Raw genomic sequence first — 17,097 nt, 5'->3', positions numbered from 1 at the left:
TTCCAACCAGCATCCCTCAATCATCCAGTTCTCTCCCACCAACCACCACCTGCTCAGAGGTGGAGATCCTCCTGCGCCACCACCCCCAGAACATCAACACATAATTTATTGTGAGGGCTACAATCAGCATGGTCCTCAAGCCACAGGGGCAAACCGTTCACCAGCACCAGCCCAGGCACCTCAGCAGCCTCAGAATTACCCAACAGTCATCCAACAACAGCCCTTCCTCCAGAGAGTGGCCAAAGACAGGTCACCACCTGTCCAAGTAGAGCCCCAGAGATGTTCCTCGACGGACGAACAGAGAACCAGCGTTCCTGGACGAGTCACAGTCAAGCAAGAGAACTTGGACCAGGCCTACCTTGATGATGGTGAGTAGCTACAGGTTGACCAACTGCTCTTCTGATGGTTGCTAGTAGGCGTTCATAGTTGTATACTGGTTGGGAAACTTTAGAAACTGATTCTTACATAGTGTGTCAATCTACACAGTGGCTCAGAAGCATCAAGAGACACATGCTTTCAAATTGTCCGTAAAAATATGTGGTCACAGGAATGCATTGTCAGGAGCCATTCTGTCACATTCTTTGACAGACAACATGCTAATGCACCATTAGAAATGTCCCTGTCTGCTTTTAGACAATAGCAGGAAGAGTGCTTGTCAAGTCCATCTCTTGTTGTGTTAACATTTAGTTTTTCATTTTCTCACACATATGACTCAAGGACAGTGAGACACTAGCAATAATGTGTATTATATAAATGGAATGAATGAAAGATCTATTTTGTACCACTGGCTTTGGAGAATATACTTTCCATTACTCAGTAAGAATGAAATGGGAATGAATTAGGTAGAATGAATTGGATGGATACGGCTGCACGTTTCCTTACACACACCCTCTGTTTTGTTTTTCAATTGTTTCAAAAAAATACTTTGAAAATGGCCAAACCACGATGTGGCAGAATACTGGCAAGGGAAGGCGTAAGATTCCAGTGTCACTTCTGTAAGGCAATTTGGGAATTCAGGGGGTCTGGTGGTACATTATGTCTCATGCAGGGGGTTCCTGACAAGGAAATGGGTGATTTTTCACCCTCACAAATAAAAAAGGAAAAGAAAACTGCATAGCTCCAAAACTTCTTGGACATGTTGACAGTGTTATGATTCGCAAAACAAGTGCCATGGCAACCCATTGTCAAACAGTGGAATGGGCTGCCTGGGAGAGCTGGGGAAAGCCTTTTTGTTTGTTATACTTGGCCAGGGCTTCCTTTTGGCCCTGTGCCCCCCAATGCTGCGGGGGGAACCCACGAGAGGATTAGCTTTTTTTCCACAGGTCGCACTCTTGCCAATCTGGAGGATATAACTCTTATTTGCAGCTGCTGCACTTATCCAGAAAGGCAGCCTGATCTGAATAAGATAGTGATGGGTGGGAGTCCGCAGGAAAGGGAAAGGGCCATGTTGGATGGAAAAACTGAAGCGGATGGGTCCGCGAGCCAAAGATGGAATTTCTTCTGCATACTCTAATAGGGTTTCCCTGAGTAAACAGCAATGCTGCAACTGTAGACACGTTAATAGAGAGTTACTATGAGATTCCCGGGACTTTAAACCTTTGATGTTTTCGCAACAAGATGCTGGTTTTGAACCTTTCTAATGAATTCCTTTAGACATCCCCCCCCCCCTTTTTAAGTACAAACATTTCTGGTAGCCTCATTAGAGTTTAACACCACTCTGGTAAACCCATAAAGGTGCTGGCGAATTAAAGCAAGACAGAAACTGCTGAGATTTGTAAACACCTCAGGGAATAACAGTGGCCACACAGAATGCACCTGTGTGGTAAAGTGACGATTTTTTCCACAGGTCGCACTCTTGCCAATCTGGAGGATATAACTCTTATTTGCAGCTGCTGCACTTATCCAGAAAGGCAGCCTGATCTGAATAAGATAGTGATGGGTGGGAGTCCGCAGGAAAGGGAAAGGGCCATGTTGGATGGAAAAACTGAAGCGGATGGGTCCGCGAGCCAAAGATGGAATTTCTTCTGCATACTCTAATAGGGTTTCCCTGAGTAAACAGCAATGCTGCAACTGTAGACACGTTAATAGAGAGTTACTATGAGATTCCCGGGACTTTAAACCTTTGATGTTTTCGCAACAAGATGCTGGTTTTGAACCTTTCTAATGAATTCCTTTAGACACCCCCCCCCTTTTTAAGTACAAACATTTCTGGTAGCCTCATTAGAGTTGAACACCACTCTGGTAAACCCATAAAGGTGCTGGCGAATTAAAGCAAGACAGAAACTGCTGAGATTTGTAAACACCTCAGGGAATAACAGTGGCCACACAGAATGGACCTGTGTGGTAAAGTGACGAAAGCGCAAGGCTGGTAACTAGGAAGTTACCACTTTACCACTCCAACCCAAAATAGTTGGAAATGCTGAATCTCACAAGGTGCGAGGCAGCTGTTTTTGTCATTCTACTCATGAGTAAGGCTGTTAACCTCGAGTTGCAACTGTGGGATTGACCCTGCAACAAGTCACTTTAGCTTAGTGGATTCAGCATGGTCTTTATAGTCAAGCTGGTTGGCCTAATTATAAACCAGTCTAAACTAGTTGGTTAAGCTAGCTAAGAAGCCTGGTGGCTCCAGTTTTACTTTGATAAAGTGATTCCGATAGTACAGACAAAGTCCAGGTCACTGAGAGCAGGAAGGATGACTACCACAAAAAGTCCCTGTTGCTTCTGCTTGCAGAGGTGTCAAGGTGTAGCGATCCACCCACTAACATCTCACCGTTTGATGTCTGCCAAGACCTTCACACACAACCGGTTGTAATATGACTCATGCAGATACATCTATCTCACTCAGAATTTCGATGGTGGCTTTTGAAGGGGTATCAGGGTTTCTGTGGTTGGCTTTCTGTATAGAAACTGTACCTTCATCTATTTCATTATGAACATGCATGTTTTGCATTTCTTAATAGCAAGAAAAGGAAGCTAAGTACATCTTTTGTGTCAATTCTAGAGTTTTCATAACCAATGGCTTCATTACAAGCTTAACCAGCAAGACTTGTTCATCTTATCAATGGTGGTCCACCAGCTTGCCCAACTAGATTGTTACCAGCCTGGCTCGCATAGAAATGCACGCTAGTGCAAACTGGTCTTTTTTTGGCAAGGTAGTAATGTTCTTTTTTCTAGTTTTCTTTGACTGTACACCTTTGATTTTTGCTCATCTCCTCATTGGCCATTAACAAGTGTTACCCTTGATATAAACAGCCAAACTGGCCTAGAGTTTTCAGGGTACAATGCTTGCCAATCTTCCAGTGCTCAGCTGGCTCGACTTAGGCTTCCCAGGCTGGAACCGAAGCCTGAGGCAGCAGAGTTGAAGTTCTTCCAGCTGGAGAGAGCAGCAGGAATAATTTAGATAGAGCACGTAAGCCGTGCACATTAGTTTCAGATCACTTGCATCCAGTTTTGGACCACGTGTGTGCCAAGCCATTGGATTTCTGGCTGTGAAAGCAGGGTCCTGATAAGATGTAGCTTTGTTCTTTAAAAGTGGTGTTCGAAATAAGCAGCGTCTGTAGTTTGTAGAGTTGAACATGGCACTGAAGGCAAAGTTAAAAGAGAAGCAGTTCTCAATAGTTTGGCTTTTGGTTTTGCTTTTTCTAAACTGGTCTATTTTGGAGGGCAAACAGTCAGGCCTGTGGTGTAGACTCTTCCTGTCCTTTATGCATACACTGTTGCTTTATTATTTGCTTAGCGCTAGCCAGTACACTCACACACTTGTAGATCATGTGCTGTATGTCTGTTCACATTTTTTCAACATTCATCACATTTCTTGCTCTGCTGTGTAGACTTTAGTCAGGGTTGGCCATATTTTGGCACCATTTCTTTGTCCCCAGAAAGACAAATTTTCAGTGTTGCATTACATAAATGAATGACACCTAGATACTCTATATGGTGTCTGCTGTGACTAAGGTCCTTACACATACAGTATACCTAAATCCTCAATACAGGATGTCCTGTCATTTTTTCTGTTGTTGTAGGGACTTTCCATTGTCTTCTATTGCTTTAATAATGAGCAAATAATTTTGATCACCTAAACCTAACCCTAACACAAACGTGTGCATTTTTACATTTCGTTAAGATACTTTACGCCATTTTCCTCATAGTGACTGGTCCCCCCAATATAGTGGATTACATACTTTTTGAGACATTTGGTCCCCACAATGTTGGCAAAACCTGATCCACACACATGCAGTTCTGGTCCACCTGAAGACATACCTTATATAAAGCTAATAGCAATGACTACAGCCTAACCCTACACCTAAAAGAAAACCTTTCACATTTTTTGTCCCCAAGTATAGCTAAGTATATGTGCGCACACACACACATAGTGGTCATCTACTATGCTCTGTCTTGCCCTCCACCGTTGGTTTGTAAACAAGCTTTCTGATTGGCCGAGGTCTCTCCAGCCAGACACTCACCTATTATACCGCCCAGTCCGTACACTTCCTACATTTGGTCCCCACAATGTTGGCAAAACCTGATCCACACACATGCAGTTCTGGTCCACCTGAAGACATACCTTATATAAAGCTAATAGCAATGACTACAGCCTAACCCTACACCTAAAAGAAAACCTTTCACATTTTTTGTCCCCGAGTATAGCTAAGTATATGTGCGCACACACACACATAGTGGAGACTGAGTCATCTACTATGCTCTGTCTTGCCCTCCACCGTTGGTTTGTAAACAAGCTTTCTGATTGGCCGAGGTCTCTCCAGCCAGACACTCACCTATTATACCGCCCAGTCCGTACACTTCCTTTACAGCTCTAAACCCATCAGTGTGTGCCAACCCTTCATTACTTTCCCTATAAACCCTCTGTCCTGTATATTGCATATGGACAGCAAGCATACTTCATCGTGGGGCTTGTTTAGAAGATATGTGTTATTATGTTTCTAAGTGATATGATTTTAGATCGTTTTGGGGATTTTTCTTTCGGGTCATTACAAAACCACCTAGCAACCACCCTAACAACCATGTAGCGATGTGCTAAAAGCCACATCAGCAAGTTTTGCTCAAAACGTCCAGCTTCCCTACTGTTGAGAGTTTCTTTTAAGCTGTTATATAGTAGGATGGCTGCAGGGCCTCGTATTCAGTTTTTTTTACTCGCTGATAAAGCACCTCAGCATCCCGCTGCTACCAGTTTATTCCTCTCTCATCTGTTCTTCATTAGTCTCAGAGGGAAAAACAGATGTCATCCACGTCGAGCTCCCATAATTAGGGTTGTATGATTAAAACCGCAAAGCTTTCTTGATTGCGCTGTTATAGATTCTATTGAAATAAAACTGTTTTAATTTGAGCCTGATAACAGTAATTACAAATTTCTTGAATAATGCATTTTAGTATTGTTTATAAAAAATACGAATTTTTTTATTTTAAAGGGCTGTTAAGTGATTCAAGATGATTAATTGGCCTTTATTGAGTCTGAGCTTGCCTAAACTTTCATGCTGTATTTAAGGTGTTTATTTTCAGTTTAGACTTTTATATCTGTCATTGTGCTTCATACACAATCAAAGCTTCAAATAGGGAAATCAGTTGAACATTAAGTTCCTTCTCCTCTTAACGCAAGCTTTGACCACAACAAACGCTGTTTGTCAAAATCTTTCAGTGTTTCATCTAATTCTTGGCTGGCTGATATTTTTCGATTGCATGCATTTTGCAAAACCTGTGCATATTTACCGTTGCACTATATAGAGCTACAGTGCACTTGCTGGTTGCATGTTTGCTACTGTGTAATATTGCATTATTCATTGCTAATAATAGAATGCAACTTGCTTTATTGGGCTTCATTATTCATTTTATGCTAAATATTTAGACTTGCCATCAATAAGTCAGTCGCAAACATATGGCTCAAGAGAATCTATACGCTCCACCTGTAATTCCAGCACATCCATCATAACAAACAGCATGGCACTGCATATTGTGGCAGTGATGATTTGTGCTCTGGGTTTCCAGGTCGTAGTGTCTCGTCCTAATAGTATACAGCACTGAGGATGTGGCCAATCAGGTTAAACCTTGTAGAGTTTTTAAACCAAAGTCTGCATGACGGTGTGCTGTTCAGCTGCTGAATAAGTGAAAGGTAAACGGCGGATATATAACAAAATTAAATCCTAAACCAACATATTTTATTTATACCATAAATACCCAATTTGTTTGGACATGGTACCATGGTAATACAACCCCAATTCCAGAGAAGTTGGGACGTTCGTAGTGTCTCGTCCTAATAGTATACAGCACTGAGGATGTGGCCAATCAGGTTAAACCTTGTAGCGTTTTTAAACCAAAGTCTGCATGACGGTGTGCTGTTCAGCTGCTGAATAAGTGAAAGGTAAACGGCGGATATATAACAAAATGAAATCCTAAACCAACATATTTTATTTATACCATAAATACCCAATTTGTTTGGACATGGTACCATGGTAATACAACCCCAATTCCAGAGAAGTTGGGACGTTTTTTAAAAATGCAATAAAATCAAGAATCTGCGATTTGTTCATTCTCTTGAACTTTTATTTAATTGACAAAAGTACAAAGAAAGCATTTCCAAAGTTTTTTCTGACCAACGTAAATGTATTTAGTAAATATGAACAAATTTAGATTTTGATGGCTGCAACACACTCCAAAAAAGTTGGGACAGAGGCATGTTTAACACTGGGTCACATCAACTTTCCTTTTAATTGCAATGTTTCATTTTTGGGGAATTAAGGATATGGTTGATACGGCATCGCTGCATAGAATTGATGTATAGCTTTCTCCTAGAGTAACAAGAGTTTCAAGTTCCATTTCTTGATGCAGCAGCAGACTGTACAGTGACAGCAGTTTTCTGAAGTACTCCTGAGCCCATGTGGCTATATTTAACACCTCAGCATGACGGTTTCTTGTGCAATGCCATCTGAGGGCTCAAAGGTCAAGCACATTCAACTGAGGTTCCCTGCCTTGCCCTACATGTACTGTGATTTCTCTGGATTCCATGAATCTTTCCACAATATTACGTGTGGTAGTTGGTGAAAGACCTAAATTCTTTGCGATTTTGCATTGCGAAATGTGATTTTTTTTTATTTATTTGACACTTCTCTCATGGAATTTGACACAAAGTGATGAGCCATGATCCAACTTTGCTTGCAAAGACTGAGATGCTCCTTTTATACCCAAACATGACACCCTTGCCTATTACCAATTCACCTGCTTACTGTGAACTGTTTCAAAACAGTTTAAAGTGGATATTCTATAACCTTTTCACTTTTATTTTGCCTCTGTCCCAACTTTTTTGGAATGTGTAGCAGCCATCAAAATCTAAATTTGTTCATATTTACAAAATACATTTACGTTGGTCAGGGAAAACTTTGTAAATGTTTTCTTTGTACTTTTGTCAATTAAATAAAAGGTAAAGAGATTGAACAAATCACAGATTCTTGATTTTATTGCATTTTTACAAAACGTCCCAACTTCTTTGGAATTGGGGTTGTACTTTTGAACAGTACCATCCAATTATAATATCAATCTGTTCTTGGTCTGCTACGTTATTGTACCATCAATCAGTGAATTCGTCATCATTTTGCTCCATGCTTAACTCAAACAGTATTAGAGGTGTTTTCCCATGTTCATTTGATTTGATCTTACCTGTGACCTTTGTTCATGTCTGAGATTTGGCTAGACTAGAGTTGGTGTGTGGTGGTGTAGTGATTGTGTTAACAGCCCCACGCGCCCTGTTGCTATTCTTAGAATGAAGAGGCAGTAAAAGTTTCCATTTATGCCCCCTGTAAAAAGAGTAACAGCAGGAAGTAATGGCCAATGCAAGGGCTTCACTGAATCTGTTCTGTCAGATGATTCCCTTCCACCTAGTGCCCGTTCAGTGGCACTGCAACATGTGAAAGTGATTACACATGTACAATAGCTCATTTTTGTAACAGATGATTGTATGATTACATATTCACACAATATCAATAAATTATTCTATAAATTATTCAAAAGTAATCAAAAAGTAGTCTGATTATCTCACCTAAAATGTGTAATGTAACATATTACATTACTAACTGGAATTTATGTCATGCAATTTTGAATTAATCTACCCAGCTCTGTATATCCATCATACATTTTAATATAATTATACTACTACATATAATATCTACTGATTTTACATTCAAGTAAAATTCAAGTAATTTGGAACACTTTTTTTGCCATTTAATTTCCATGTCTAATATTTATCTGGAAATCTGGAAATATATATTTAATACATAGGCCTTTTGTGTACATAGAAAAAGTCTTAGATCTTTGAGTTCAGCTCATGAAAAATGTGGGCAAAAACAAAAGTGTTGCATTTATAATTTAGTTCAGTGTATGTTAATATTTAAATGTATAAATTAAAAATATTTATAATTACAAATATATTACAAGTACTTACAAATAATTACATGTATATGCTAATTTAAATACATATTAAATATGGAAACATATATTTAATATTAGCATATGTTAACATTAAATATAAAAATATGCTTATTTATATATACATATTCTATCTATATTATTATATATTTATAAAATAATTAATTAAATGTATAACTATATATTTCAATTAAGCATGTATTTAATTAGGAATAAATAGATATTTCATTATATTACATAACAAAAATAAATAAACATCTTTAGAGTTTTAAAGGGATAGTTCACCCCAAAATAAAAGTTCTGTCATTAATTACTCACCCTCATGTCGTTCCAAACCTGTAAGACCTTCGTTCATCTTCGGAACACAAATTGAGATATTTTTTGATGGAATCTGAGAGCTCTCTGACCCTTCATAGACAGCAAGGATCCTTACATTATCAAGGTCCAGAAACATAACAAGGAGATCGGTAAAAAATTCCATGTGACATCAGGGGTTCAACCGAAATGTTACAAAGCTACGAGAATACTTTGTGTGCAAAATAAAAAAATTCAACAATTTGTCTCCGCGTCACCCTGGCGCCATTTTGGAGAATATTCACTGAACGTAAACAGTGTATGCTGTTCTGTGTCAGCTGCGCCATGCGGATACGTTATTTTCATTCAGATTAAAGCATAAACGACGTAAACAGAGTACAGCATATGCTGTTTACGTTCAGTGGATACTCTCCAAAATAGCGCAGGGTGGAACGGAGGAGACAAATTGTTGTATATAGTTGTTATTTTTGTTTCTTTTGCGCAAAAAAAAGTATTCTCGTAGCTTCGTAAAATTACGGTTGAACCCCTGATGTCACATGGAATATTTTACTGATCTCCTTGCTACGTTTCTGGACCTTGATCGTGGTAATTACATTACTGTCTATGGGAGGGTCAGAGAGCTCACGGGATGCATCAGAAATATCTTAATTTGTGTTCCCAAGATGAACAAAGGTCTTACGGGTTTGAAACGACATGAGGGTGAGTAATTAGTGACAAGAATTTTCATTTTTGGGTGAACTAACCCTTTAAGATATTTTTTGAGTTGTGAATCTGTATGTTTTTTTTTCTTTTGAACCCCACTCTGCAGTTGCACATTATGCAGTTCACTTGCACAAATGTTCAGTCCTTTCATTAAACACGTTCTTCTTTTCTGTCATTTCTGTAGTGAATGAGATCATAAGGAAGGATCTGACAGGAGTGCCTGGCAGGGGTGAGACATAGAGGAAACCCCTGATCGGGAGTCATGCAGGACCCCTGGAGTGTCCTGCCTTCAACGCCACACATGTGAGCAGCAGCAGCAATGAGTCGGCCCGGTCAAGCGTCACACATTTAACCAAACATCCATCTCAGTCAACTCCAGGAACAGCAGCGTGTTGATGTGCAAATGGTATTGAATTTCCCTGCTATTATTTGACTTTTGAAACTCATCCAATGTTGATCTCATATGTCAAAATGGTCAGAGCCTTGAGCCTTCATAAACAGTTTGGATTGGACAGGTGGAGTTAAGTAAATTTTTTCCTTTTTGTGGGTTTTTTATTCCATAGCCTTTTGACTCACATTAATGAACTCACTCAGATTAGTGTATTTCGAGCAATATTCTGTCATATTCTCCAAAACAAGAGGTTCGCACATACTTCTGAATGGAAAGTGGATAAATACATCACACCACTGCTAATGACTGATATACGAGTCTAAGAATAGGTTGTTTTGTATTAGGTGAACCATGTGTACATCAATCCAAATTTTTGAATGAAAAAGCCTTATTTTAAATTGTTATAAGCAAATGCACTGTTCATGAAGGGAAAACCGCGTATGCACTTCTTGTCAACAAATTATATTTTATTTAAAGTATCTCAGCATTTCTGGATTTTTTTTTCTCCTTTTTTCTCTCATAGTTGAGGTATACCTATGATGAAAATTACAGGCCTCTCTCATCTTTTTAAGTGGGAGAACTTGCACAATTGGTGGCTGACTAAATACTTTTTTGCCCCACTGTATTTGTTTGTAATCATGTAGATGTTGAGCAAATACAGCTAAAAACCAATGAAGTGATATTTTCTTCTTTGTGATGTATATAGAAACTGTTTTAACATCTGTGCCTTTTCCTAAAGTGCTGTCATTCTACCAAAACGTAGAACAAGCAAACCAAAAATTTATGGAAATGTACCTTGTCAAGTCAGAGCCCATAATGCCCTGCACTACATTTAGGTTCTGAAACGTCTTTGTGCCAAACTAAAACTGTATGGTTATCATATTTTATCATTGTTTATTTGTGTATGATATGACTTTACCAGTTCCATCTGTTCTACTTATGAATAGACAACACTTGAAATATTCAAGTATTGTGCCCCATGTTAAAATTTAGGTTAGCTGTATTACAGATCTTTCTCTTGGAGGATTTTATTAACCATAACTGCTTTGCTTTTATGATATGCATTTATATTTTGTGTGTAAATGTAAAACATTCAGTTTCTGTATTTATACGTAATGCAGATACGGTCTGCATGTCTCTGTAACATACTGTCACATTAATTTTCTCATTTGAATACAAACTGACAAAAAGTGCATTTATTAAAGTAACAAACTAATCAAGAAGCATCAGCTTGTATTAAGAAAATATTTTTGGAAGCAATTCATGCCCACTTAAAAAAAAATGCATAAGCAATTATGCAGAGTATATTTGTCCATGTCTTTACAATTTTGGCGGAATAATTAAGAGAGGTATAAATTAATAATTCATTTGTAAGTATTATCTACAATTTATTTTGGAACACATTGTAAAAAGAGTGATGCTAATGTTTCCGTGGAGCTGTTGTTTCAGTGTACAGTGGGCATAACAAAACAACTATATTCAGAATGTAAACCTTTTCTTTTTACTGTAAATAGATTGCCTCAAAAGTGTATAGACTGTTTCTATCATTTGTATTTTTTAGAATCAGATAGTCATAATAGGAAGAGAACATTTATATGAACTGAATCAGTTGTTCTGTTGACATTTAATATCTTATAACTAAGGCTCTGGGAATATATGAACTGCCAAAACTTTTGCTGCGTAAATACAAATTGCATTTAATTCTTTTTTTATATTAATGTAAGACTGTCAATGCCAAAAGAGAGACCAATTCTATTTTTTATTTCATTAGCTTTTCATGATCATATTCATGTTTTGGCTTAAGCATGTCTAACCTAATGTGTTTAGACATGTTCATGTTGTTTGTCAAATAAAGCTTACTAGCTGAGAACATGAGCAATAAACCTGAAAGCTTTAAAGAGATTCTCTTTGCTTGTGTGAATATTTATAAGATGTGATTCAATCAGTGTGGGATACTTCCATCATCTTAAAGACTCTTCTTTCCCCGTCTTTGTTATTAAAATAAAGTCTATCTAAAAACATAAAGGCTACAATCAAATAATTTTAAAAAAGCCAGTGAGCTGTAGTTTGTGATGAAACTGCGTTTGTGATGAAAACGCTTAGATTTGTAGATGTGCAAATGTTAGCTAATAAAGACAAGACGCTTAGTAATGAAACAAATTAATGACTCGTTCACAGCACAGATAGAAACAGATAGAAAAGAGTCGAGTCACTGAATCCACCTCTTGCCACCAATTGTGAAATCCAAACACCGCCGACTCAAGTCTCGAGTGACTTTATTAAAGGGGTCATATGATGCTTTTTTAAAGATCATTATTTGGTGTAACAGAATATGTTGACATGCGTTAATGTTCAAAAAACACATAATTTTTCAAATACTGTACATTATTGTAGGTCCTCTATGCCCCGCCTCTCTCAAACGCTTTGTTTTCTACAAAGTCCCTCCTTCCGACAAGCGCAGTCTGCTCTGATTGGCCAGCTGACCCAGTGCATTGTGATTGGCCGAACACCGCAAGCACTCGTCGGAAATGTAACGCCCCTTACCATAATCGCGAGCTTCATCTTTCAAAATAAATGTAAAGACAGAGTCCGAAAGGGGAACAGAGTCGCGTGACAGACACAGTGATGAAGCTGGTATGTGTTTGCAGTACACAAGCCACGGTTAAGACAGCTGACTCCACTGTGATGTGACTCTCTCTCTCTCTCTCTCACACACACACACACACGAACTCGCAAAACGCATTTGAACAGTCAATAGCTATATAACAAAACAGTAGCTGATTCAGAAGCGCCAGATTGTCATAGCAAAGTCAGAATTACCTCCTCTCCTAGGTTCACGAAACGGTCGTCCATAAAATGCATTGCTGGTCTGTTGTAAGTAATCTTAAAGATTCCTAAATGGAATCCATCTACTTTCGGAAGGCCAAATAAAGTGCTTTTGCTTTCGTCTAGAAACACACAGCTTCTCCCTGACATGGCTGCTTCAACACTAACTGCGGTTACTGAAACCATCGCTTCTTTCTTTTCGTGAACATTTGGGCGGCATTATGCAAATATTTCCACATAGTGAGGTAGATATGTGGGGGCGTGTTAGAACGAGCCGTTTTAGGGGGGCGTGGCAGAGTCTTAACTTTTATAAAGAATATCTCTTTGGTTTTGAGACTTTAGTCTTTGCAACTTCAGGGATCTTATCTATGCACAATCAGCTTGTAACACTCCAAAGAGAAAGGAAAACTTGAAATTGCATCATATGACCCCTTTAAACGACCATAAGAATTTATCCATAAGAATTAGGGGCGTCAGCCAGAAATCAGCTTAGGGGTACGCAAAGAGACTCTTTTTTTATATATATATATAAATGAAGGCGTGAATGAAGGTAAGGATGGGCGTATCGATAAAAATATTGATACTAAGGTGTGTTTTATTTACCAGTGATTTTTTAAATGTAACATCAAAGCAAAAAAATTATGCGTACAATATGCATTGAATTGGACGAATAACCTTTGTTAGCGAGTAATTGTGTAGGATAGAGCTATTTTCCTACTCATCTGAACAAACGTAAATGTTGCAAGACAGAACCAATCAATCAGAGAGCGTTCACTCACTGCTGACAGTGCATTCAAACAGGGCTGCTTTTCCCAAAAGTACCATAAGAAAGCATTAAAGCTTTTGGGAACAGCAGCCCTGAACAATGCTTATCAGAGGACAGAAGGACAGAGCTATTTCACAATAAACAAACTGAAATTGTAGCCTACATAGTTTGTGCAATTACAGTTATTTAAATTGAATGTTGAAAGATAATATTGATCATGTTCTATTCTGTAATGTTAATAGAAATCATACACTGTCAGATTAAAAAGGTTGCATTTAATGCATGTAACAGCCTGTCACTGGCAGTCCCTTATGAAAATGAACCATGGTTTTACTAAAGTGACTGTAGTTCAACTGTAGTATTTGTAGATTTGAATCATGTGTAAACATACGTTTTAAACAAAGTGCTTATCATTACCCATTTTTCTCTTAGTAATTTAATAATTTCATAAATTTCATAATTTAAAAGTTTAGTTCAGAAGTATCAATAACGACGATACTGGCTTGAAAAATATCGGTATCGTATCGAAAACAAAATAAGTGGTATCGCCCATCCCTAAATGAAGGCGGATCTGAATCAAAAGATTCACGAACCCGCTCCGAAGTTCCTATCTGAAACAAATGGCGCGCTTCGAAGCTGAATCATTTTGCAAAGAAAGGTTTAACTTATTCGGACTTTCGAAAAGCTCTGTTTTATCCATCACTATACGTGCTTCTTAAAATCATTAGCGATGTCGAAATTCGAAAATGAATGTTTTTTTGACCTGTTTTTTGCTAGTGGACTGCTTAAAGGTCCCATATTGTACACCTTTCTGGAGTTTTATTTGAGGTTTTGATGTCCTTAAGAATATATATTTGCAGTATAAGTACCAAAAACCATCGCAATATATTTTTACAGCTCCTTTCTCAGGAGCTCTGTTAAGAACAGGTCGATTTTGGTATGTCTAATTAATATTCATGAGCCTCTCTTCTGATTGGGTGACTGAAGGCGGTGACTGTGTAGTTCTGACGTCAACTTTTTACGGAAGTCACAACGGTTCGCGAAAAATCACAGCTACTTTATGCAGGCTGTGTGCATTTTACTGTGGACTGAAACGTTTTGAAACTTATGTGGTAGTTAAATAGCCCCTATACCTCAGTAATCATGAAAAAAGCCAGGAAATTTCAGTTTTGACAATATGGGACCTTTAAATGATCGAAGTCATGAGTTTGAATCAACCGGAGCGGTTCCAGCGTTAATGACTCGATCAGTTGAATCGGTTTGTCTGTTCCTCCGCCCGCCTTCGCGCCTTCAAGTTCTATCAAGTGTCTACTGGCTTAGCTCGCTAGTTTTATGAGATTAATTGAAATATACGAAACAAGTATGATGTTTACAAATTAAATATCCATATTTCCATTCCAAAGATAACTGCTTTCCACGTCCAAGACATCCAACACAAATCTACGAACATATTGAGGTAACGTTAACCGGCTAACAGTACTGAAAACACTCCATTAATATGAGGAGCTGCATTTCAAAATACATGTTAGATGGAAACATTGTGCATTATGATCGAGTTTGTAGCTTAATTAAGTATATTTCAAATAGTTTTGACCACTGCAATTCAGTTGGTGACAGTTCAGTTGGTAATAAGTTGAAACCATTCAGTCATCTCATACCATTGAAGTGAATGTTACATTTATCAATTGTAATAAATTGTGGCTGGAACAATAATGTAGCTCAAAAATAGTTTCCTGCTGAAATTGAAATGTACATCTTCATCATCACTAGATAGACACGGTGAGTATGTCTTTACTACACACGTTAGATGTGATACACCTCATAGTAACAGTCCTGTCAGATCCTCCATCCTTTGAGTGAGAGTGTAACGTTACAGGTCGGCCGATCTGGTTTCGTGGTTAAAGTTAACATTTTCGTCATGTTTCCGTGTTGCCCTTGCTCAGCAATGGCATGGACGCAATGTTGTCTGGGGGTTTGGCAAAAGGAGAGTGGGACGGTGGGCAGTGCTCGGGGTGGTGACTGAAGGCGGTGACTGTGTAGTTCTGACGTCAACTTTTTACGGAAGTCACAACGGTTCGCGAAAAATCACAGCTACTTTATGCAGGCTGTGTGCATTTTACTGTGGACTGACTGTTTTGAAACTTATGTGGTAGTTAAATAGCCCCTAGACCTCAGTTATCATGAAAAAAGCCAGGAAATTTCAGTTTTGACAATATGGGACCTTTAAATGATCGAAGTCATGAGTTTGAATCAACCGGAGCGGTTCCAGCGTTAATGACTCGATCAGTTGAATCGGTTTGTCTGTTCCTCCGCCGCCTTCGCGCCTTCAAGTTCTATCAAGTGTCTACTGGCTTAGCTCGCTAGTTTTATGAGATTAATTGAAATATACGAAACAAGTATGATGTTTACAAATTAAATATCCATATTTCCATTCCAAAGATAACTGCTTTCCACGTCCAAGACATCCAACACAAATCTACGAACATATTGAGGTAACGTTAACCGGCTAACAGTACTGAAAACACTCCATTAATATGAGGAGCTGCATTTCAAAATACATGTTAGATGGAAACATTGTGCATTATGATCGAGTTTGTAGCTTAATTAAGTATATTTCAAATAGTTTTGACCACTGCAATTCAGTTGGTGACAGTTCAGTTGGTAATAAGTTGAAACCATTCAGTCATCTCATACCATTGAAGTGAATGTTACATTTATCAATTGTAATAAATATTGAGAACTATTGTTGAAAAAAAAAACACCAGGTAGTATAACACATCATTATTAAAGAGTAAACATATATACCAATCCAAGAAAATATATTCAGGTATGTCACAGTTGACCTTTGTCTCTGTCTTATTTGTAGCCAGCTAGTTTTGTATGTACAGAACATATGATACATTCCTGTTACCTTTTACTCTACTGTAAACTATTTCAGAATATAAGCTACTTCTTCTAATACATGATGATGGAAATGTATTTTCTTTTCCCTTCAATACATTTTGAAATATATTTTAGCATATGGAGGATGAAACTAAATATATTTTTAATTTCAAAAAAATATATTTCATTAAGCTTCACGTATATTATTTTGGCCAGAAAAATGAAGCAGTGTGATTCAGAGACTTGCAGGTGTTCAGAAATCAATTAGCACAAGTGTACCGTGTTTATGGCGCTGTTGACTCTATGAAACACCTGTTCTCTTTATGTCTCCCAGTTGCGCTGAACCAAACCAGTTAATCATTGATAGTCTCAGTTAGCTCCAAACGCCGACGCTTTGATACAGCAGATGCTTGCTTGATATTTCAATCATTAAATCTGAGCAGAAATGCACAGAACTTTGCGCCTTTGATGGCATTGGCCCATGTGGCCCTTTGTGACTTCACAGCTCTTCGCCTCTCAGACAAATAAGCATCTTGTAGCGTCGCTAGGCGACAGCTTGTTTGGGCCCTAACTGGGTTGGATGGTGTGAATGAACCCAGTGTTCAGGAAGTGGCTCGGTATGACATCACTAGCTTTGAGCTAAATAAATAAATAAAGCAGCACATGGGGCGCGACACAACGCAGACACATTTCCCCCATTTATGTTCGCTGTTGCAGATATGCAGTGAGTCATATGCCCTTTATCTCGGATTAGATAATCAAATCAGATCTCATGCACAAGGGC

At 38.3% G+C, this 17,097-nt stretch overlaps 1 protein-coding gene across 2 annotated transcripts in view; it reads left to right on the top strand.

Moving 5' to 3' along the window:
- LOC107558753 (nuclear factor of activated T-cells, cytoplasmic 2-like) overlaps nucleotides 1-10,319 on the top strand; it is a 37,443-nt gene extending 27,124 nt beyond the window's left edge. For both annotated transcript variants that reach the window (XM_016242427.1, XM_016242428.1), the window contains one exon: nucleotides 9,632-10,319. In XM_016242427.1, the coding sequence (XP_016097913.1) occupies nucleotides 9,632-9,687 (56 nt within the window). In that variant the 3' untranslated portion in view covers nucleotides 9,688-10,319. The remainder of the gene's footprint in view (nucleotides 1-9,631) is intronic.
- Nucleotides 10,320-17,097: the final 6,778 nt, after the last annotated feature.

Source organism: Sinocyclocheilus grahami, unplaced genomic scaffold (assembly GCF_001515645.1).
Source record: "Sinocyclocheilus grahami isolate Dianchi unplaced genomic scaffold, SAMN03320097.WGS_v1.1 scaffold657.1, whole genome shotgun sequence".
NCBI classification, from domain to species: Eukaryota; Metazoa; Chordata; class Actinopteri; order Cypriniformes; family Cyprinidae; genus Sinocyclocheilus; species Sinocyclocheilus grahami.
This window is presented reverse-complemented; position numbering and strand designations above follow the sequence as displayed.